We start from the raw sequence: 23,413 nt of genomic DNA on the forward strand, positions 1-23,413 counted from the left end.
ATTGAGTATATGAAGATAGTCATAATCATGGAGACATGAATAGCGTACACTGGAATGAAACCTCAAATGCGATGTTTCATACACTTGAGACAGAAAAATGTATGGAGACGCTCAACTGGAGAAGTGCAACCACCAATCTCTATTCAACACAGGTGCATAACCACTGACCGATACTTGTCTCCATTGCGTGGAGTTTGTACCCAGTGCAACTTGGAAAAGGGTTATCAGTGACAAAGATTGTAAAAGATTGTAAACCCTATTGCGAAAGATTGTAAATTCAATGCTCCTCAAATAGTTTCAATAACACATCTTGTTAGTCACGTCGGGGAAATTAGGTACGACGGTGGTGACTTTCAGCGTGAACTTAAACCATGCCTGCGAAGCATATGAATGAATGATGGTCCAAGCTCATATCCATCCATCTCAGTGCGACTTCTCCAGATGCTCAAACAGAAATTTTCTTTTCTTGCGCGACTTCTGGCTCTCCGGGACCGTGCCCAGCACCGACAATTGCCAGATGGTGGGACTCAGCAAAAATTCCCGGATCTTAGTGGGCACACGGGACAATGCTTTCGAGAACCGCTTCGACGCCGACAACGATTGCTGAACGGGGGCCTCTTGGATTATCTCACTACCTGATCTTAGGCGGCTGTAATACCAGTCCCAGGGGTTGGATCTCGCCGCGATCTCCAGATTCCTATCCACGTTCCCGTGCATGAGCTCGATCGCCCAGAAGCGCACATACACCACCATCAAGATCCCCACCACCGTGATTCCAAGTGAGGTCCTCCACGAGTCCAGAACCGCCCATGCACTCACGATGTAAGCGACGTAGAACGCCACCAAGCTCAACACCACAGGGACGGATCCCGAGAGGAAGATGGCGCCCCATTCGCCTGCCGTGCCATATACGGGGATGAACGCCGTCATGAGAACCACCGCCAAAACGGAGGCGTAGAAGGCGAAGGCGTTGAAGAAGAGGAAAACTTTGGGGAGTGAAATATATGACGCTACGGCGATGCCTTGCCTGCTCTCGTCGATGCCGCGGATAGGGCTTAGGCTCGCCAGGTAGGCCACGTTCGCGATCAGGGTTGCAACCACGCTGATTAGGCTAATGCCATGGATGTACACCTCCTCCTTGTTCACCGATTGATCCGATTCTTCCAATTCCGTCACCTGAGTCAAGGAAAACGGACTCAATAAACGTTGTAATCAATGGCCAAATCAACATCGCATAACGAGAGCCAAAGATTCTAAAAAAATTAGATTCTGACGCTTGGTGAAGGAGATGGTATTACCTGACTGCTCAAAATGAGTTCGTTTGTTAGCATTTGGAGCAGGAGCACGAAGCGCAGATTCCTCTTCTGGCAGGGTGTCCTCCAGACGAATCTCCCGACCACTTTTCCCGCAGTCCTCACATCGCAATGACGAAACTGCACATTGGATCCCACTTGCCAATTCAGCCGCAACTCCTCCAAGTTCGGGAACCGCACCTGCCCTGGCTGACCTCGCAGGTGAGTCTCCTCACTCACAATGTGTTGGTCCACCAAAAGGTTGAAATTCTTGTCTAGCTCCTCAGCACTGGCGAACGTAATCCGTGGCCACCCTCTAGCCTCGGGGTAGCAGACAAGCTTGTTACCTTCCTCCACGACTCGATAGATGTAGCTGACATTCTTGGCTACCACGTTGCTGTAGTAATAACGAACTGTGGGTGGGAGAGGAGGCTCCGCTGAAAGAGATGATAGCTCGTGAAGATTCAGTGAGACTTCGGTGGGCTTCACTGTGAGCTTGGGATACTGCGAACTTTCAGAGACCTCCATGAAATCAAATAAGGGCGTAATTCCGTGAGATTCTACCTCAAATTGCTGGGCTATTGTGAGGATTATCCCTCAAGATGTTGAAGGTTATGCGGCTCTTCTGTCTGTGTTTGAGCTTAACCACCCACTTAAAGACGAGTTCTAGTGCTGTAGCTTTTAGGCCAATTAGCTGGGAAAGAGCAGTATGAGCCGTGTGCAACACAAAGCTTGAGAAGCGCTGTGGGCAACCGCACACCATGGCTGGAAAGATCACGAAAGATGAGTTAGATTTGAGCAATGACCTTCAAGCGTCTTCTTCAAATCTTCCGGGGAGACAAGGACAAGTTAACTTGTGGAGCATGAAAAGTGCAGAACAAGCTAGATTGAAGACGTTTCGAACTCTTGAAGGATGAATTTGCGATTCTGGATGCCTATCCTAGTGCGGAGCCTCATGTGGCGAAACGATAGATTGTAGAAACATTTCGGTACAATTTCTTCTTTTCATGTACCCTAAACTGCGGCACTTACTCAAGATTGTCCAGAGTATAATATGTGAAGAAACCAGAAGGGGGCATCGACTGATTGTGACAGCTTTGGGATTCCCCTCTTTACAGCGCATGAGCTTGTTCCTTTTTTATGACGAAATCCACAATTGTTTGCTGCGTCCAGAATCCGGTTACTTAATGATCACTTCGATGTGGCTGTTGTCCTACACACCACTCTAACTCCATCACGGAATAGCTCATTACGTTCAGGGATCAATTCAGCATCTGTTCCATGGGTCCCAGTTTAATGAACCCTGAAGCCCAGGAGCCATGATGCTATGTTGTACGGGGTGCCTGCAGTCCCACTACCAGCGCGAAATCCTCCGAAAAAAGAATAAATAAAAAACTTAGGCGTTTGGTAGTCGATAACATGGTTCTCTAGTACTGCTTTCTCCTAATGCCGTCGCACTCTTTGGAGCCTTGGATCGAACCTTGTGGAATTCAGAGATCATCGACCTCCACGTCTGTAAATACCAATTGAAACCACCTGTACTAATCTCTACTTAAACTGGCTCTCGCAACTGTTCCGCTCTAGATCCTCGGAAACTATCTCCATATTTATAACACACAGGGAGACAAGAAATAGTGGCACACGTCAGAATTCCTTCATTTACATACATTTTAAATAAGTGCTTTAGATTTTCTTAAGCTTCTTTAATGTAAACAGTAGAAGGTGTCTGGACACCTAGAAATATTGCATATGCTGCCCCGAAGACGACAATGGCAAGTGTAACGCCATAAATAACGTATGAGCTAATCCCAGGGCTTATAATGCAAATATGTGATTCAGGAAAGTCTGGTGATCTATATATGTTAAGATTGCTCAAGGAGACAAGTGGTGACTCTCATTCACAGCATGTACCCCTCTTGGTTTTCATCAAAAAACTTAATGTTGTAATCAAAACCATGGTTCCCAATCAACAATGTGGGTAGAAATCTAAACTCAATATTTTTGTTGGCTACATGTCTCATTGTTTTCTTCAAAAATCATTATAAAAAATGAACCAAAACTAAGATTAACAACTACTTTGATTGAGATTAACATAGCAATTTGATATGAGATTAATTGAGCTATGAGATATATGGATTGTTCAACATGCAAGTTTTGAGGTTATATTTGGTTTAGATGTGTTGCGACCTGATCCATTGTTAAGGATTCAGTTATAATGTAATGAATTGTCTTCAAACTATTATGCATGAATGGATTGAGATCATTGTCAGCATATTATTTATAAAGATAATGAGAACAAATACTTGAAGAATTAGCAAGTGATGTTTTGGTTGTAGTTGCAAGCATATTCTTCTTCCTTTAAAAGTCTCTCACTTCCCTTTTGACCTCAATGGTGGGTTTTAGTCTAATGAAGTTTTTTACATGCTAGATGTTGGCATTCTCTGTTATGGTGTGTTAAAATGGAGTACATAAATCAATACAATCCTTAGAGAAAGAATACATGTTTTTCATATATATTTTTTTTTTGTTCAAGAAGAGACTTGCATGTTGAACATAATGATGATCTTCATTTGAATGAAATATATACTGCCCGCAACTTGATCATCTAGAAGTGCCTCTGAGCATTCAATGTGACTCAAGTCAATGGATTCACATGATCCACATAGTTTCTTTGTGATGGCTTTTCATATGAATGCGATGGCTTTTTTAATGTACTTTGCATACATCCTATGCTATGGATAGCAATCTAAAGTTGATATCTTTTGTTTTGCAGGTTGTGATTAAAGTAAAATATAATATTGATGCTTGCAATGTAAGAGATGAAGGGGATTTTGCTCCTAGTATTGCTAGGCAAGAGTTTTGTTCATGTCAATTTCAAATTTTTTCACCTTGATGTCTTTCTATATATCCTATTTGTTTTATATTTCTAGCTTGAAACATTTCAATATGGATCTTGTAGCACATAGTGAAGCAAAGTCCCAACATCAAGCTATGGCTTCATCTGGCATGCAGCTACATCTGGTGCTCACAAACTTTTGGAATATTAAGAGGTTCAGCACAAGTGATCCTGAAATATGTGATTTTGAAGTGTACCTATTTTCCTTAGCTAGATTCTCAAGAGTTTTTGGATATTCACCATGCCGTTGTAAGAACCCATGCTTCAATTATTTGATGAAATCAATTATCTTGTAAATTTTCTTGGAAGGTATTTCATATTATATATATATATATATATATATATATATATATATATTACATTTCATGTTAGAAATTTTAAAAACCATAATAATAGTTTTTGAAATCCATTATTATAGTATAAATGTTTTACAAATTTATAAAAAACTAGTATTTCATTGTATATTTTACTTATTTTTTTTGAAAAAATTATAAAAAATATTTTTTGGTTTTTTATAAATTTGTAAAAAAATTTAATTTGAGGAATTCAATGTCAAGTTTTTTTTAATCACAAATGCATTATTTCTATTCACAATGCAGCAGTTATATTGAATATTTGTTTTTTCTAGTATCTAGAAGAAATAAGATTGCAGGTGAATAAAAAGCCAATAATTTTTATTGATATGCAATTACTACGCAGCTTTGAATTTAACTTTTGTGGTATTGTTGTCTACTATACTCACTTTAACACTGTTGGCTCCATGTAAAACACTGTAAGCTACTTACTACTTTCCATTGTACAACTATTCTTAAGACACATGAAGCATATTGAAGTAGAGACATCTGCTAGGAGAAGATGAAGCCCAAAAACCACTAGATGCAAAGCTACTACTTCTAGAGTCTCTACAACTCTTTAAGCCTCTTTCACAAGCTCTTTTATCACAAGGGTTGTGACCTACTCAAACATGTGTTTTCTTTCTCATCTATAATACAACAAGCATAATCTGAAAATTAAAAACTTGATAAAAGACTTGGGTGCCATGTCAAGAATAATTTGGCTGTATAGATATGGTGGGATTTGGTACATATATTTTGCTTCTGTTTGATTGTGCACTTCAGTTTTGTCAAGGATTGGGAATGTGCACATGATCTCACTACAAGTTTTATGAGTTTATAAATGGGTTTTTGGAGATTTGGCACTTGATCCAATGAGGTTGTTAGTATTGTGAGTTATTAAGGTTGGAGATTACTTGTTCGAGGTGAGTTGGCATTGGGGCTATGTTGACATAGAGGATGATATTGCCAAGCAGATGGTATGAACTAGAATAAAATAAGGCAAGGAAAAAGAATAGTGTGCAAGGAGGCCTTGGTTTAGAGATGAAACACAAGTAGTAGTTTAACAAGTTGTTATGTTTGTGCAAAAAAAACTTCATATGTAAATTATTCCACAATTCACTAAAAATTTATGGCAATCATGATATCAAGTTTGTAATTATTTTTTTAGCACAATAAATAGAAAGTTATATAAGAATTATTGATTTTGAATCATGTTGAATTTAAATTATTTTTTCTTTTTTCATTATATTTCCAACATAAGATTAGCTTAATTATTATAATATTCTATAATTAAAAAAATCTTTACAATTGTATTACAAGAAAAAAAATGCAATTTGAATAAATTTTATAAAATGAATTGATATTGATTTATTTTATTTTTATTTTATTTTAATTTTTAATTTCAAGATAAATTATTTTAATTACATTAGGTGATTGATAAAATCAAGTAAAATTTTTCAACTATAATAATATCAAAGGATACTATGTTATAAATAAAATCAAAATCAATACACATTTTTATAAAGAGCTATATATATATATATATATATATATATATATTAAAATAGATGATAATTTATTCAATTTCTAGCTACCTATTATATTTTAAAAATTATTTTATATCATATATTAATTATCATAAAATCAACATTATAAATTTTCTTATTATAATATTAAAATAATTAGTACTGTGTTGATTAATTGATTTATTAGTGCATTGTCCATTTCTTAAGCTTGCATTTGCTACACCATGACTTTATTTCTCATTTACCTAAATATTTTAAATATAATTTGTCTATTTTCCCTTATTGTCTCTAATTACAACAACAATAACACCCAAGATAACATTATGACAAAAGTGGATATAAGTTTATTAATTAACATTTTTTTAGATCATCAATAATAAAATTTTATTTATTGACAATATGTGTACAAATAAATAAAGCAGATTGGATTGTTTTACATGTGCAAGGTGAAATGCTTAAGAAGCTGAGTTCTTAATATTGACAAAATGAACTTGCTGGAAATCCGTGACAACGACACGGGTTCAACTTGTTACCACACAAATAAGCTCAAATAATCCCTGAATAGCAGATGGAAAAAAACAGACATAATCCCCGGGCTTTCCTCAATTGCATCCAGGTACAGTATGAAACAAAGTGGCCTCGTTTTGCATTTTAAGCCCCAGTTGGATTTGCGAAGTTTTCCCAGGTGATAGCCAACCGAGATTCATCAATTTCTTCTGCGCCTTGCTTGCTGTGTGCAGAAGAGTCAATATGAATCCATCAGAGTCGCCAGCAGTACGTTACCTGTACAACAAGACTAGCGCGCAAATTAAGCGTTCTTGTATGCTGTGATCTAACTCTCAGATACATTCAACTGCAAATATTTGTACAAAAGCAGGTTCGGAGGCATTTCACGAGAACACTGTTTGCGGCTTCTCCTTGGAATTTGGAAGAAAGCATCCATATGTTAGTGACAACATGCTGGACAATCTGCACAGGATTTTGCTCATGAATTAGCTCCAAAAATCAATCAAAAACAAAACTGACGAAGAATTCAGGATAGTGGGAACGACTTAACGAGGATTTGTGCGAGCAAATGACAGCTGCTATCCCGCGGTGGGAGGAGCCAACTTTGACCATGGCAGAAGAGTGGCTTCACCAATACCTCGTGCTGCCAAAAACTGAACGCATAGTTGCTAAAGAGATTGCCTCACCAGCTCCAGATCACGACATGTTCAGGAAGTGGCAGCTGGACGGAATACCCACTTCAATAACATCGAGGAGTACACTTATGGAACCATAGCAAGATATTTCGGGCGGCAATCCATCGGAACCGACTCCGTGGACTTGCGGCTCCTTGCTCCCAGTCGGAAAGGAACCATCAAACGCATCTTTAGCAGCGAGATCACTGAGCTTCATTTCAACAGCGGCAACCTTTACACCGGATCGCGTTGGCTTCGAACCTGGTGGTGCCGCAGATCTTCCGCTTCTTCAATGCAGGTTCTTTCCACACTCCGGTGCAGCGATCAGTTCTGATGATGGCCCTGAATCCCCATTTTGTGATCCCGTGAGCAAGTAGAGTGCAATCTTCTTCTCTTCCCAACGGCCTGCAATTTCAAGCTTCGTGAGCTGCGACATGGCGTTCCTCATCACAACGATGAGATAGTAACTGGCCCTGAAGCCGATGCTTTTTTTCCATCCTGAAACACACACTTGATAATGATTTTCAACTGTATGATTTTTTCACGTATTTTTTTTTTTAACAGGAAGATCGATATTTTCATGAAAGAATTTCTACTTATTTGAAAATACCGAGTTTCTTCAAATTCTACTTATGATTCTGGAAGAGGTTGTGAGTAAGTAATAATGGTATCTATTTTTATAAACGTATCTCAATTTAAATAATCATATTTCAACTATTTTTATTATTACTGCTTGTTTTTTTGTATTGGATTTTAAAAATATTCATTATTATTAATGTGTGGAATTAAAAAAGAATAAAGAATATGGTACAGATAAAAGCATTCAAGTGCCATTATTTGTGTTAACACATTGTGTATAGAAGTGCATGCATTCTTATAAGTGCATATTACAGTTAAATAACTCAAATATCCCATTAACATCCAATATTTTATATTATTTTATATTATTTTTTTGTTTACAAAAATCTCAAAATCCAACTTCAAATTGTACACAATAAAGATAGCAATAATATTTGTAGTTATTTGTAAATAAGTTTCGAAATAAAATCAAAATAAACATCTAGCACGGATTATAATTAGAATCCTAACTTAGACATGATTTGTTTTATGGTTTTATCTTGCTTTCTTTCTCACCAATTTACACAAATAAAATTTTTATAATCAAATTACTTGTATTTATGAAATTCAAGATACAACAATGTGATAAATATTACCCTTGACTATGTAAATAAATAACATAAAGATGGATAAATACAAAAAAGAGAGTATTTAATACTTATAAAAGTTTGAATTTTGAATCAATTTTGAAACATTGTTATAATATCTGTATTGGAAAAGAAATTAATGAGTAAATTTTTTGAGTTGTAAAAATTCTTCTTTGAAACAAAAGAATCATGTACATTAAATTTAAAAAAAAAAAAAAAAAAAAAAAAAATCTTTGAAGCAAGAGTAATGGTTGAAAATCAAAACAAGTGTTTGTTTCAAAATGTCATAATACAATCAAAAAGTATTCTTACAAAACTTTGTAACTTTACAGAAGAGAGATTATCTATGAGCTCTTAAAACAAGATTTGGGTAATAAAGCCAAATAAAAACAATAATAATAATAATAATAATTGTGTGCTATGCATTACATAATTGAGTAGATTTTACTTGGTGGTGGTGGTAATAATGATTGTCAAAGGTCCTTTGTTAAAAGAATTTAAGAAGTATACTATAGAATATTGAAGGATTTGGGATGGAAATGCAAGCCTCTAAACAAACGTTAGCATACCATGTGTAGAATGTGGATTGATATGGGGCCAATGAGGAATGTAACTCAATTAAGGAGAGACAAAATATTTCTTCAATGGAAACATCATTGAGAATGAGTTGTAAATTATTTTCAATCTCCCTGCACTGCTGGTTCTCCTACGTTCTTATTCTTTGTTGTTAGACATTGCATCAATTGCTAAAATCAAATCTAAGCAATAGCCATAATTTGGTAGTTCATAATAGCAAAATTAGTTGATTGAATTGGGCAGTTTTGAGGACCCAATTCTACAAGGCTTGCAACTTGCAATTTTTGTTTTAAAAAAACAAAACAAAACAAGCAACTTACAAACAAACAATTAATTGTCAAAATTTCTTATTTAAGAATACTATGGTTTTAAACAATTTGATAAGTTATAAGTTGGTATTTGTAGGAAATATACATTTTTCAAAGTGGTCAGTATTTATGAGATAATTTATACATTGAAAAAAAAATTGTTATACTTATTTTAATGAATTTAATTAACTTTCATACTAATAGCTTATATTTTAAAAATAAATTTTGGACAAACTCTAAAATCTAGAATTTAAGACAAAAATTAAATAAGATGTTATAATCATAATTTTTTTGATGTATTTAAAACTCCTCATTTATTATTTAATACAAGATTTTAAAGATTTAACAAGAAAAACCAGAAGTATATTTTTATTAATCTAAAATGATTAACAATAGATTTTCAATTTTTTAATATTTAAATATTGATAACCATCTTTTTTTATATTTTAAATAATTAATTTTAATTTTTTTAAATATAAATTCTAAAATTTCTTATATGATTTGTGAAATTTTGTGTTTTAAAATTTTAAGAGCTCTAATATCTACAAGGCAAAGATTGTATTTTGTATTTAAGAATAATTTATTTTTTATTCTTATTTTAATCCTTGTTTAATTTCAAATGTTCTTCTTTTGTAATATTTTTAAACTTTAGAATTGGAAAATCTCAAAGATATCTATTTTTTGATTTTTTTTCAGTCTTTGATTGACAAGGTTTTAAATTAGAAAGGTTCTTTTTCTAGAAACTTATTGTTTTTAACTTTTTTTGTTTCAATTGCAATGTTATTTGGTTCTATTTTATAATACTATATTGGCTATTAAATGTTGAAAAAATATAAAAGTAAGCTATTAATTTTCTATAAGATTTTAAATACATCAAAAAAATTATGATTATAACATCTTATTTAATTTTTGTCTTAAATTCTAGATTTTAGAGTTTGTCCAAAATTGATTATTAATTGATTTAATCTTTAAGTTTAAGATTTGATTAGAATTTGAGATCATGTCAAGAAAAAAAAAGTCAAGGAATGTAAATAACCAAATAAGTTGTTTTTCAAAGAGAGATTACAAAAAATAAAAATAAAAAAATATGTATATTTAAGAAGGAATTGGAATGGTTATTGCTAAAGACTAGAAAAATTAGAGACTCTTAAAACTAGACTTGAATCTAGAAAAGAGTTGTCAAGAATGACAAAGGCCTCACTCTTGCCTCTGTATATACTATCAAACTTGTAGGATACATGTCTAATTTGCAAGTTAAGTTTTTTATATGTATACTATATGTCCAACTTGTATTACAAGTGGCCAACATGTGCAATTTGTGGCCAACTTGTTTGCCAAGTTTTCTACCTACCAATCACCTAGAGACATGTATAAATTCAAATCCATATTTATAAAACTTTTAAAAAACTTCTTTAAAAGATATTATTGAATTTATCTATTTTTACTTACTTCTATCTATTCCTATTATCTAGGTAATTATTGTAGTAAATATGTATGTTCATAGCATAATAAGATTATTAAAATCTAAATAGAAATTAAGGTTTTAGAGTTAAAATATAAATAAGATTAAATTAAAATATTAAATTTTTTATGATTAATTTTTTTATGATTAATTTTTTTTAGATTTAAATAAATTAGATTTAAAATAAAATGAATCTTAGAATAAAAATTGATTAAAAGTAACTTGATATTAGTTAAGAAATATATATAAGAATTGGTTTTTATGATAGATTTTGTACAAAATTATGAAGTTAAAAAATATTGTAGAATCTTATGTTGCATGTATATGAAAGTATATTAGATTTTTAAGTTATTAAAGTATATTGAGTAGATACTAACTAGGTTGTTATTTAGCTAATTATTAATATAAATATGAATAATTTTTTATTTATAAAGAAATTTATATGATACAACTAAACTATATATATATATATATATATATATAATTATTTAAAATTAGCAGCTATATTATTAGAAAGTTTATTTTACAAAAATATATTTTATCTTGCATTAGTCTATATATTCTTTTTATTGTGATATGTGCTTATTATAAAAAATTAAATTGATTTTAGATGAAATTTAAAAATATCTATGAGTACACATAATTTTAAATCAGACCACTTTATTTAAAATAAATCAGAAGTAAGCTTTAATATTAGGTCCCTTAAAAGAAATTTGCATAGAAACAAGCAGCATTTGAAAAATCACTATTATGAAGCTTTAAATGGTTAATAATAATCTAGATGCTTTCAAAAGATATGTGTTAATAGAGCCTTTTTTTTTTTCTTTTATTTATTTTTAAATCCTTCTTCTTTAAAAGAGACACACCAAATTATCTAATTAAGACCAAATGATTGTGATAGGATATTATAATAAATTTTACAAAAATAAATAAACTTATAAATAAACAAAAGCAAGAAACAATGTAACCATTGTGGGACATTAAATAGACAACCTCAAAACAAAGTAAAAGAATCAAATACAAGAAAATATTCAAAGTTAAAAAATAATTATAATTATAATAATAATGTTAGGTAAACTGAACACAAAAGTCACTTATACAAGCTTAGTCATCCATACTATTGATGGATATTGGAGGAGGTTCCAAATTAATGAGTATAAAATATACTATGGTAGTTTTCCCCAAACCTTGCTCCACATCACTAAGTTTAGGGTTTGGGATACTCTATTTGGTTATTTTTTCTTTGAGCTTTGTAATAGTCTCACCTTATGACTGTCAAGATAAAATAAAATAAAAAATAAACGAAAATAAAGGATGGCCGATTCAGCACAAAATCATCTCAGATAGGGCACCTTGCCAGCTCAGCTCAGCTCCGTCTCAATGACATGCATGAGCTTCCAGCGGATGAATGAACAAAGAAAGGGATGAGGAGGAGGACATGGAGATGATATCTGTTTATCCAACCCCAAGAGCCGATAACGTGAGAGGTTATCCTGGTGTCCTTCGACAGATCGCAGATTGTTGCATTCACTCACTCACTCACTCACGCACTCAATTCCCCGACCTCGGCGTGATTTCAGATTGACCCAATTTGGGGGCTCTGGCAGCGATGGCCGCGAAACAGCTCGCAGTGCAGGTGCACAATGCGGGAGGGACGCTGCGGGTGCTCAGCACTAAGCCCATGCCCGGCACTCAATGGATCAAAACTCTCACTAGCGTTGGGTGCCGCGTTGAGGCGAGTCCCCCCCCTCATCCCAATTCGCTCTCCTTGCTCAGTTGGGGTGTTTAATTTTTGGGTGGATTCTGTGCACCAGGGTTTTTGGGATGCTAGAAAATGTTTTCTTCTGTCTGTCGCACCTGGGAAAATTCGGTATTTCAAATGTGGGGTCATGTTGATTTGGTTTTGGTTGTCTACTTCGTACATGGTTACGTAATTTAGCGAGAGTGATGAGCTGTGGTGTGAAAATATTGTAATGTTGGAATTGAGTGAGACTTTGAGTAGTAGCGAATGTAAGGGTTTAGGTACCGTAGTCACAGAGATTTTTAGTCCTTCGAACTTAATTTTATTTCTTTGCCAGGCTTCAGGAGTGATATTGCGAAATAGGTGGGGTTTAATGGGGGATATGTTAGCGCGATCGGTATGAGGAATTGCAGTACAGGAATTTGATTTTTAGTTGTCCATGCTCAGATTCTGATGACAGCTTCAGAGTGCTGAATGATCAATAGAAGCATCTGGGATTTCCGCTTTTCTTTTCAAAGACCGACTTGACTCTAGCCTCATGCTGCCCCACGCGTAACATCACCTTAAATATGAGTTCCTCACCTCAAAGGCTCTGAATATTGAACGGAATTCAATTTGAAGTTTCTGACGGGATGCATTCATTTGAACATATTCTGAGGAGTGTGAGAAAGCCGCGTATACAAACATATCTCTATATATATACACTCACACAAGTGTTCGAGATGTTGGATGGAAAATATTGTTGTCTCTCTGTCTTTCCGCTTTCAAGACATCTCCAGTTCAGGTTCTAACAGTGTACACTCAATGCAGGTGTGCACTGAGCCGAAGGTCATACTCAGCACGGATGACATCGTTTCTCTCATTGGGAACAAATGCGACGGTGTCATTGGACAGGTAGGCGCAGATCCTTGTGTCATATTGGTAATTCTTTGTCCTTGGTTGCAGTTCCTTCATGCGAACGGACACTACTTGGGGACGTCCTGGAAGTGATAATTTACCAATCCCATGTGCAGTTGACAGAGGATTGGGGAGATACCCTATTTGGGGCCTTGAAGAAAGCCGGCGGGCATGCGTACAGTAATATGGCAGTCGGTTATAACAACGTGGATGTGGATGCTGCTACTCGACATGGCATATCCGTTGGAAACACTCCCGTATGTCTTACGAATGAGACCTTCTTACCCTTTTCACACAATTCTGCAGGAATTTGTAAGATAGCAATTGAACTCGTGAAGCATCTGATGAGAGAGCTTGCTTGTTTTTAACTCGTTTCTCTAAGAACGATTTCAGTCTCCCTAATCTCCTCCGGCCATCTCGCCATTTGCTGGATCTCAAAATGGGAAATATAACTTCATTGATATTATATCACTGAGAGATTCATGTCCCTTGGAATTTCTTAGGGTGTACTGACGGAGACAACAGCGGAGCTGGCAGCAGCTCTGACGCTTGCGGCAGCCCGGCGGGTTGTGGAAGCTGATGACTTCATGCGTGCTGGCAAATACGAAGGCTGGCTTCCTACTTTGTATGTGATCGTTGCATCTTTGTGCTCTTAATTCATAAAATTCTGGAGTTGTATGCTAAAACCATGAATCTATGATTGAAAAGTGTGGAATAATGTTAATGGAAAATTTTCCGTTCTGTAGGTTTGTGGGAAATTTACTTAAGGGACAAACCGTTGGCATTATTGGTGCCGGAAGAATTGGGACAGCCTATGCACGCATGATGGTATGGTTCATCTATCAACCTTGAGAATTTAAGAACAATGCTGTCGCAACTGCAGCTTAGGTCCTGCCTTTGAGCCGCTCTCGGATTAAATTGCTATGTTTTTTCTGCCAGGTTGAAGGGTTCAAAATGAACGTAATCTATTACGACTTGTATCAGGCGACGAGACTGGAGAAGTTTGTTTCAGGTTTTTGCGTATGACTATTTTGCCGATTGTTTTTTCACTTATTAGGTGGTATCATCTTTTAAACATTTCAGAATCGAAAGGCAATAATTCTACAGTACATGATCGTGTTTTTGAGCCCTCTCCCTCGTTGCAGAAACATACCAATTCAGCTGAAAGCTCATGATTTTTGCAGCATATGGACAATTTCTCGAGTCCCAGGGCGAGACACCTGTACATTGGCGGAGAGCATCCTCTCCGGAAGACGTCTTAAAAGAAGCTGATGTGGTATGACTTCATCCGAAAATCCTACGCCACTTGTTCTTTAATCACATCGTGAGGAGTCACGTGCAAATAACAGCTCATCATCTGAACTCCTCTTCGACGGCCCCTTCTCAATTTACCACCGCTTAATTTGTTTTAGTCCCACAGCAGGTTTTCAAGGGACATTTTTCTAATTGGTCTTACAGAAAGCAGTGAGCTAATGAAGGTCCTGTTTCTGAATCGTCATAGCTAGGCTTGGAAACCTCTTATTTTTATAACAGAAATGCACTTGTTTAATATGTGTTCTTTTCGGTCTTAAAATTTAGGTAAGCTTGCACCCAGTTCTGGACAAGACGACTTATCACCTCATTAATAAAGAGAGGCTGGCTCTCATGAAGAAGGTACTGACAGTCTTACTCCATTTGCAGTGTTTGAGTTGTACACATTTAAAATCATTCTGCCGAAGTGTTGATCTACTTTCCAGTTTCTCGACAATTTGCGATGAGGTTTGATTTTGAGTGTCTCACACGTCATTGGTCGTCCGAAAGGCATAATGAAATTCTGAGAAATCCATACAACCATATGGATCTATGTTTGAAAGACTGATTTTAAATGGATCGTTTTTTATGCAATAGGACGCAGTCCTGGTGAATGCAAGCCGAGGACCTGTTGTTGATGAAACTGCTTTGGTGGAGCATCTCAAAGCCAATCCCATGTTTCGTGTTGGTCTAGATGTATTTGAGGTAAAACGTCTACCTCTTCAAAATCACAAAAATGTCGAACATGGACATTTAGGCGGTGTGTGTGTGTGTCTGTCTGTATGTGTGTATGTGTTTTTTGTATTTTTTGTATTTTTTTGATCTAAATAGGCAGTCTAGCACTGTGCTAGGGAGAATCCTGGGACATCTCGATTAAGTATTAGTAACTGCTGGATTCGTTTGCAGGATGAACCTTACATGAAGCCCGGCCTCGGTGAACTCTCTAACGCTGTGGTCGTTCCTCACATTGCCTCGGCTTCCAAGGTAACCTTGAATGTAGCCAAATCTTTTTTCAGCACCATTTTCTTATTGAGACTAAGTGCAACAGAAGGGAAGAAACTAATTGCAAAGCCTGTGGAAAACCATCAAGTTTACTAAATATGCGCATCTCATATGGATTCTGCGCAGTGGACGAGAGAAGGTATGGCGACACTCGCTGCCCAGAACGTTGCGGTGAGTAACCGACTCAGAAATCCTTATTATCTACTTGGAATTGTAGGAGAGTATGCTTAATTTAATAAAACGTGTATAATTTACTTTAAGATGATTATTACTACTGTGGGTCAGGGTTTTAACTGTCTCCTTTCATATTTATCTTGATGGTAATTTTCAAATCTATGTCAAAACACCGAAGAACTCAGGGGAGTTCATATTTTAGTCTCAGAAAACAAAAGGGATGACGAAAAGGTCAGTTGTCTATTAACTTGATCCAACTGATCTCTCATGTAACCTGATGACTGAATCACTCGTTTCTTTGTTTGCAGGCCAAGCTGAAAGGATGGCCTGTATGGTCTAGTCCTAACGTTGAACCCTTCCTTGATGAGATCAAGCCAGCGCCCAAGGCTGCTCCAAGTATTATCAATGCGAAAGCTCTTTGTTTGTCTTCAATGCCTTGAGGTTAGATTTTCTTCATAACCATGGAAGCTATGGAGACTTCCGTGTTTGTAAGAAACAAAAATTAAGGATATAAACTTCCCTTCTGTTCGTACGACTCGGCCAAAAAATTCAAAGATTGAAAAATCGAGGATTTTGAACTTCGAACTTCGCTTTGCAAGTGACTGCCTTAATTATGATGAAGTGCCTAACTGTTGTATTTCTGCCATAATATGTTAATGTTTCCAATGGCCTTTCAGTTGAAGATTATATATCTATAATATTAATACCTATAAGAAATTAAAAATCATACACCTTCTACCTCCGCTTTATTTGGATTCCTAGTATATTTTGGAATTGCTTCTAAAACTATATAAGCATATTCTAAGCTGTAACAAAATTTCTAGTTTTTAATGTCTCTTGTCACTAATCTTGTGTTTTTTAAGAAGTAATATATTCCATACAAATACAATCTAATTAAGATAACTATGCAATTTTGAAGTTTTAGGTAGATAATCTAATCTACAAATATTTTATAACAAATATATATATATAACAAAAAAAAAAAAAAAAAAAAAAAAAGAACAACAAACCTTGTTTTTTAAAAGTTGTTTTTATAGGAACATCTCTTTCTTGATTCAATTATAAGAGTTGTATCAATTATAACTTTAATTTTTTTTAAATAAGAATATTTAGATAGAAAATATATTTGTAGGATAGAATTGTGAGATAATAAAGTAACTTTAAAAGCCATGTTGCCAAAGCAATGCATATATTAAATTCTAGTTTGGATTTTTTTTTTTTTTATTTTCTTATATAAGATCATATAGATTTTTAATGCTTTATATATATATATATATATATATATATATATATATTGAATAAATAAAAAATTATTTATTAAATTCCATAATTTGCATATATGATTTAGAATTTTATCTAACAAAGCTTGTTGAACTTGGATTGCCAAAATAAGGTTATCCTTCAATCCTATTAAAGTAGCCATTTTATTTATTTACAATATCATTTATTTTCTTTATAAGGCCATTTTTATTATTAATTTAAATATTTATTAATTTAATTTTAAATGATTGAGTCACAAAAACATAACAAAAATATATAGATCAATTAAAAAGTCTATTGCATAGAGGCATTATTTTCAAAGTTCTCTCTTATTGTGATGTGGTTTTATGATTGTTATTATTCATTTAAGTAAAATTATTATTTAGCTCCAGACTAAGGTTTTTGCCTTTTGATTATAAAATGCTTAAGTTGGAGTATCATATAGCCTCTTCAAATCCATTAATCCTATTCTTCTTTGCTTGATTACAAATTATAAGCATCAACTTTGTAATATTTATTGAATATGACTCTTTACAATGCATTACAATGCAAGCACTTTTAGGATATTCAAATATCTTTGATCTACTTAGAATATTGGTATAGTTTTTATTTTTCACTAATTGCTATAATCTTTAATCTTTAATTTTTTTTAATATTATTTCTTGTTGTTAATATTTTTTTTAGTAACAAAAATTGTTTGATAAAGAAATGTTTCTAATCATTTTTATTGTTTTAGGTCATAGGATTTCTTTTTGCAAAGCCTTTGACTAGTATGTTTGCAAATTATTTCTACCTAAGAATGATTAATTTCTTCTTTATTACAATTGTTATTCAAGTTTCTTTTAAGAGGTTCTTTTTTCTTTCTACAATACAAATATTTTGCTAGAATATGGTTTCATCAAAGATTTTTTATTTTATTTTTATTGATTTTGTTTATTTAGTAACATATATATATATATATATATATATATATATATATATATATTACTTTATATTTTCAATAAGGGTATATACTAACTATCATAACATCCCTATATTTAAATGTTTTTGCTATATTTGTAGTTCCTTATTTGATTCTTTTTTATTGATTGGTATTAGCAATAATTTTTATTTATCTCAGATTTATTAATATGTATTTGTATATAGATTAATTTTTTTGAGAGAAGTTTAATCCAATATTGTTTTATAGATTATACTATGCTATTGATTTTATATGGTTATTTATCATATATTTATACTATAACTTTATTTAGTAGATTTTACTATTATCTAAACTACATCTTAATCTATTCCAAGAACATAGAAGAACATGAACTTCATATCTATTTTGTGTTACAAAAACTAAGAGATACGAGACTCTATACCAAGATAAAAAAGTATATATTTCATAATATTCAAGTTAGCTTCTTCTGATACATCATTTCAAATGATAGATTTATGATGGATCTTAAAAAAATTCAAACTATTATGGATTAAAAGATCTCAAAATAAATAAATTATGTCTAATATTTTTTAGGATTTACTAAGTACTATTGAATCTTCATTAAAGACTTCTTTTAAGTTGCAGCTCTACTTAAATGTTTGATTTGTAAAGACAAATTTCAATGGAATCAAGAAGCAGAAGCATTATTTGAAGCTTTAAAGAAAGTATTTGTTTTTGCACTAATCTTCTATCCTGTCAATTTTCTAAGCCATTTTTTATAGAAATAGACATATTAAGATTTGCTTTAGGAATTATATTATCACAAATGGGAACAAATGATAAACTTCATCTAATAGCTTTTTATTCTAAAAACCTTTTAACAATCAACATCAACTATAAGATCTACAATAAAGAATTTTTTGTAATTAAAGATTTATTTTAAGAATAGCTCCATTATTTAATATGCACTCTTAGTCCAGTTATCGTATATACAAATCACAAGAATCTTAAGTATTTTATTTCAATATGCATTTTGAATCATCACCAAACTTGCTAGAGCATATTACTAGCAAGATTAAAATTCAAGCTCATTTATCGACTAAAAAAATAACAAGGTTTATTAAATGTATTCTTTAGACAATCTTATTTTGTATTAAAAGATGAGCTTGAATTTTAATCTTGACATTAAATAAGCTTGAATTTTAATCTTAACATTATTGACAAAATTGAACAATAATGGACAATTCTCTTGAAGTTGGAGTATCTTCATCTTCAAACAATGAAATCAATAGTAACTATTGATTTAACTTTTATTAAGCAAGTTCAATCAAGTATGTCTTTTGATCCTCTTATTTGTAATATTAAGAAAAATCTTTTCAAGTCTTATGATACTTTTAAGTTTAAATTTTAAAAAAATCTATTATATTTCAAATGATGCTTATATGTTTTAGAAGGTGAAACTTGATTATGTATTTTTCAAGCTCATCTCAACTTTCTAGTAATAAGACATTTTGAATACAATAAGACTTTCGAACTAATATCTAAGAATTTTTGGTGGCTTCAAATGTAAAAGGTGATGAAAGATTTTGTACAATCTTGAGATATTTGTTTACGACCAAAAATTCCTTGTCATTGATCTTACAAACTTTTTTAGCCATTATCCATTCCAGAATAATCATGGTCTTTTGTTTTTATGGATTTTATCATGGATCTTTAAGTCTTAAATTCTTATGACTCTATATTTGTGATAGTAGATTGTTTTGGCAAGATGGCATATTTTGTACCATATATAAAATCTATCATAAATAAAAAAATAGTTAAGCTTTTCCTTCACAACATCTATTGCTATTATGAATTATTGAAGTAAGTAAGTAAAAGTAGAATAAATTACGTAATAAAAGGTATTACTTTAGATAAGTTGCTAATGATCAAAGGATTGACTCTTGATATATAGAAACGACATCCTATGGATATAAGACAAGATCAAGGATCAAGAGTCAAATTCAAGAGGATAAAGTATGAACTAGAAAATATCTAAAGACTAAATAAGAGTAATTAATGTTTGGCATAAGATATCCTTGTGGTTAATAAGATGCCAAAGAATCCATGGACTATATGATACCTTTGAAGTATGTTAGATGCCAAATAATCTTAGGACCTAGGATCATGTGTATAAAAGTCAAAGAGTGGAAGTTGTCTTATAGGACAGCAACCACAACCTATAAGTATTGGATGTTGGAAGTGAGGAATATCTTATTCCATATTCTCTTTGTGTGCAACCTTGCTAATGCTATGTGTTGTGACTTCAAAGTTCTATTTCTTTAATAGATTATGGGCCCACTCACCTTTAGTTGTGACTTTTGAAGTTCTTTGAAGTCTTTGTTTTTATGACGAGTAGATCTTATGGTTCTTGCTGATGTTAGGATTTGATATCTTCTAAATCTCTTTTTGCATCTAGTTATTGATGTAGTTATGCTCTTACTTGTTGTTCAATGCATTCATAGTCCTTGAGATTGTTATTCACTTTAGAATGTTGTTTTAGAATACTAATGGTATATTTCTTTGTTAACCTACCTCATTGATACACTAACATTGAACTTTCATGTGCTTAAGTATTTAATAGATCTTTTAATAGTCAAAAGAGATGTTATGAGATATTAGAGGTGACAAAAGAGTGGCAAAGCTTGCAAGAGAGGTTAAGATAGTGTATAAGACTTACGAAAAGTATTATAAATGAAGTTGAGAGTGATCAAAGAGTGAAATCACTAGTTTACTGACAAAGAGGGCATTTTGGGATTCTAAGGCAGCAATACCTTCTTGTTGACTTTTAGAACTCTATCTTCTTTTTTCTTGATTTTCTTCGATACACCCCTTTCTTTAGATATGACTTTAAGTGAGGGCGAGGGTTCGAAAGTAATTGAGAAGTTTAGAAGTGACAACTTCTACCATTAGAAGAAAAAAATGAAGCTTTTATTGGCTTCATTGGACCTTTGGGATATTGTTGATGAAAGTGAAGAGCCTCCTAGTGATGATGCTCATATCAAGGTAAAGAAAGAGTACAAACGACGTGAAAGGAAGGCTTTTGGCATGATTGCAAACAATCATGATGATGCCAATTTTTCACATATAATTGCTTACAATAGACCAGCAGAAGCATAGAAGATTTTTTGTAACATCTATGAGAGTAAAAACCTTACTAATATTTTATGGATAAGGAAGAAGTTCTTAATGGTAAAGATGGAAGAAGAAAATGAATTCATGGCTCATGTCAACAAGATAAAAGTACTTGTAAACCAACTAGTAGTTGTTAACATGCCAATTGATAATAGAGAAATTATGTTGACATTGTTCATGAACCTTCTAGAATCCTATAACTATCTCATTGTGGCATTGGAGTCTATCAATATGAAGGAGCTTACTATGAATTATGTCACATCAAGACTTGCATATGAAGTAATCAAAAAAAAAAAAAAAAAAAAAAAAAAAAAAACTTCAAAGTGATGATTCGGCTCTATTCTTAAGATAAGGCAAAGGTAGCTTTTTACACCAATGTGATAATTCAAAAAGAAATATAAGGAATAGTGCAATGTCTAAGTGGAGTATAGATTCAGGTACTACTAAGCACATGATATTATATAAGTATTCATTTGATACTTATGAAGCAATTCTAGCAACAAAAATATGGTTGGGAGATAATGGCATGGTGCAAACCATTGGAATTGGCTCTATTGTGGTAGAGATTGTGGTGAAGAACCAAATCAAGAGGATTAGATTGAAAGAAGTCTTATATGTGTCAAAGATGAAGAACCTTTTTTTAGTCAACAAACTTGTATCATATGGTTGTAAAGTTCAATTTGACATGGATGAGTGTTTTGTAAAGATATTAAGTAGACAACATGTTGCCAAAGGCCATAGACATGGCAACCTCTACTTCATCAATTGTAAGAAGGTGAATGGAATTGAAGTGGTGGCATATGCTGATTTTTCACAAAATCAAGATAAATTTGAAATTTGGCATCAACAACTTGGTCATTTGAATGCCAAAAGTATGAAGGAGCTCTAATCTATGGTAAGTAGCTTGGATCTTGGTCAATTCAGCCACAATGCTATAACACTTACTTGTGAAGGTTGTATCTAAGGCAAACAACAAAGGGCTTTATTTTCAAGTAGAATTGCAACACATGCAAGAAAATTATTGGAGATGATTTTTTTTGATGTTTTTGGACGAATAAAGATACCATCAATTAGAGGAGGAAGTTTCTTTGTCATATTTATTGATGATTTTTCAAAAAAGGTGTGGATATACATCATTAAAACCAAGAGTGAGTATTTCTCAAGGTTCAAAGAATTTAAGGCACTTATGGAGAAGCAATGTAAGTACAAGATGAAAGTATTGTACATGGATAATGGAGGTAAGTACATATCAAAGCATTTTGATGAATTTTTAAAAAATCAAGGTATTACAAGACAAACCTCTATTCCTTACACTCTACAATAAAATAGAGTTGCTGAAAGAGAAAATTGTACCATTGTAGAGATGGCAAGGAGTATGCTTCATGCACAAAATCTTGGGCATGAATATTGGATAGAAGCTGTGGTCAATGCAGTGTATACAAAGAATAGATGTCCAATAAGTGACTCACATCAATGACTTCATAAGAAGCTTGGAGTGGCAAAAAACCTTGTATTTTATACTTTAGGATCTTTGGATGCATTGCTTATGTAAAGAAACTAGATTACATGAGGTCCAAACTTGATGCAAAAGGAACAAAATGTGTATTTGTTGGATATTGTGAAGGTACAAAAGCATATAAGCTCATATATTTAGAAACCAAGAAAATCGTTAAAAGTCGTGATGTAGAGTTTTTGGAGCACAAGAGTGATTTTGAACATTTGGAGATGTGTCCAAGTAGAAATAATGGTGTGTTTGTAGACACATCTTTAAATCCAACAATGAAAGAAAAAGAAAAAGAAGAAGATGATAGTGAAGATAGTAGAATCTCAAATTAAGATGAAGAACCAAAGAAGGTAGATCATGAAGTGCCTATAATTGCTAAAATCAGCAATGAAGACAATCAAGATGTTGAAGATAATAATAGTGATGAGAAGTATTAACCTTTAAGTGTAAAGAGACAAGTTTTAAGAAAAAAAAAGATTGTAAGAGCTATTGGAGTGTATGAAGGTGAATCTTCATGAAGTGAAAGGAGATATTCTTTAAGAGATCGAAAACAACTTGGTAAATAGTAGAAGAATCACATCTTTTCTCAAGTGAGTAAAGAACATACCAATGTTGCACTCCTTGCTAATTTATTGAGTTTGTGTCATGCAATGAAGTCCACGGATGCT

The 23,413-nt window shown here is 33.1% G+C and overlaps 2 protein-coding genes and 2 long non-coding RNA genes across 5 annotated transcripts; 3 read left to right on the forward strand and 1 right to left on the reverse strand.

Moving 5' to 3' along the window:
* Positions 1–11: 11 nt before the first annotated feature.
* LOC149987454 (uncharacterized) lies at positions 12–519 on the forward strand. The gene is made up of 2 exons (XR_016498224.1): positions 12–152; positions 336–519. It is a non-coding gene; the product is annotated as an uncharacterized LOC149987454 (long non-coding RNA).
* LOC112295500 (uncharacterized) lies at positions 105–1,820 on the reverse strand. The gene is made up of 2 exons (XM_024547199.3): positions 1,299–1,820; positions 105–1,176 (listed from the first exon to the last, which is right to left on the reverse strand). Exons 1-2 carry the CDS (start codon positions 1,818–1,820, stop codon positions 424–426), a joined length of 1,275 nt encoding a protein of 424 aa, XP_024402967.1. The 3' UTR covers positions 105–423.
* On the forward strand, positions 1,372–2,412 carry LOC149987455 (uncharacterized). Its single transcript, XR_016498225.1, has 2 exons — positions 1,372–1,514; positions 1,696–2,412. It is a non-coding gene; the product is annotated as an uncharacterized LOC149987455 (long non-coding RNA).
* Positions 2,413–12,299: 9,887 nt separating this feature from the next.
* LOC112294925 (glycerate dehydrogenase) lies at positions 12,300–16,417 on the forward strand. Of its 2 annotated transcripts, none has more exons than XM_090244444.1 (12): positions 12,300–12,516; positions 12,970–13,416; positions 13,536–13,676; positions 13,923–14,044; positions 14,166–14,247; positions 14,359–14,431; positions 14,604–14,695; positions 14,998–15,072; positions 15,307–15,414; positions 15,616–15,693; positions 15,838–15,882; positions 16,194–16,417. In XM_090244444.1, exons 2-12 carry the CDS (start codon positions 13,252–13,254, stop codon positions 16,323–16,325), a joined length of 1,113 nt encoding a protein of 370 aa, XP_090100570.1. In that variant the 5' UTR covers positions 12,300–12,516; positions 12,970–13,251; the 3' UTR covers positions 16,326–16,417. The 2 variants fall into 2 exon arrangements, with proteins under 2 accessions (XP_090100570.1, XP_024401686.1); XM_024545918.3 differs by having other exon boundaries at positions 13,333–13,416.
* The last annotated feature ends 6,996 nt before the right edge of the window (positions 16,418–23,413 follow it).

The sequence above is a fragment of the Physcomitrium patens genome, chromosome 18 (genome assembly GCF_059467195.1).
Source record: "Physcomitrium patens ecotype Gransden chromosome 18, ASM5946719v1, whole genome shotgun sequence".
NCBI lineage: Eukaryota > Viridiplantae > Streptophyta > Bryopsida > Funariales > Funariaceae > Physcomitrium > Physcomitrium patens.

Coding starts and splice junctions, on each gene's coding strand:
- LOC112295500 (XM_024547199.3), bottom strand. CDS start 1,820: ATGGAGGTCTCTGAAAGTTCGCAGTATCCCAAGCTCACAGTGAAGCCC. Junction 1,177..1,298: donor AACTCATTTTGAGCAGTCAG/GTAATACCATCT, acceptor TCCTTGACTCAG/GTGACGGAATTGGAAGAATC.
- LOC112294925 (XM_024545918.3), top strand. CDS start 12,391: ATGGCCGCGAAACAGCTCGCAGTGCAGGTGCACAATGCGGGAGGGACG. Junction 14,045..14,165: donor GAAGGCTGGCTTCCTACTTT/GTATGTGATCGT, acceptor TCCGTTCTGTAG/GTTTGTGGGAAATTTACTTA. Junction 14,432..14,603: donor ACTGGAGAAGTTTGTTTCAG/GTTTTTGCGTAT, acceptor TGATTTTTGCAG/CATATGGACAATTTCTCGAG.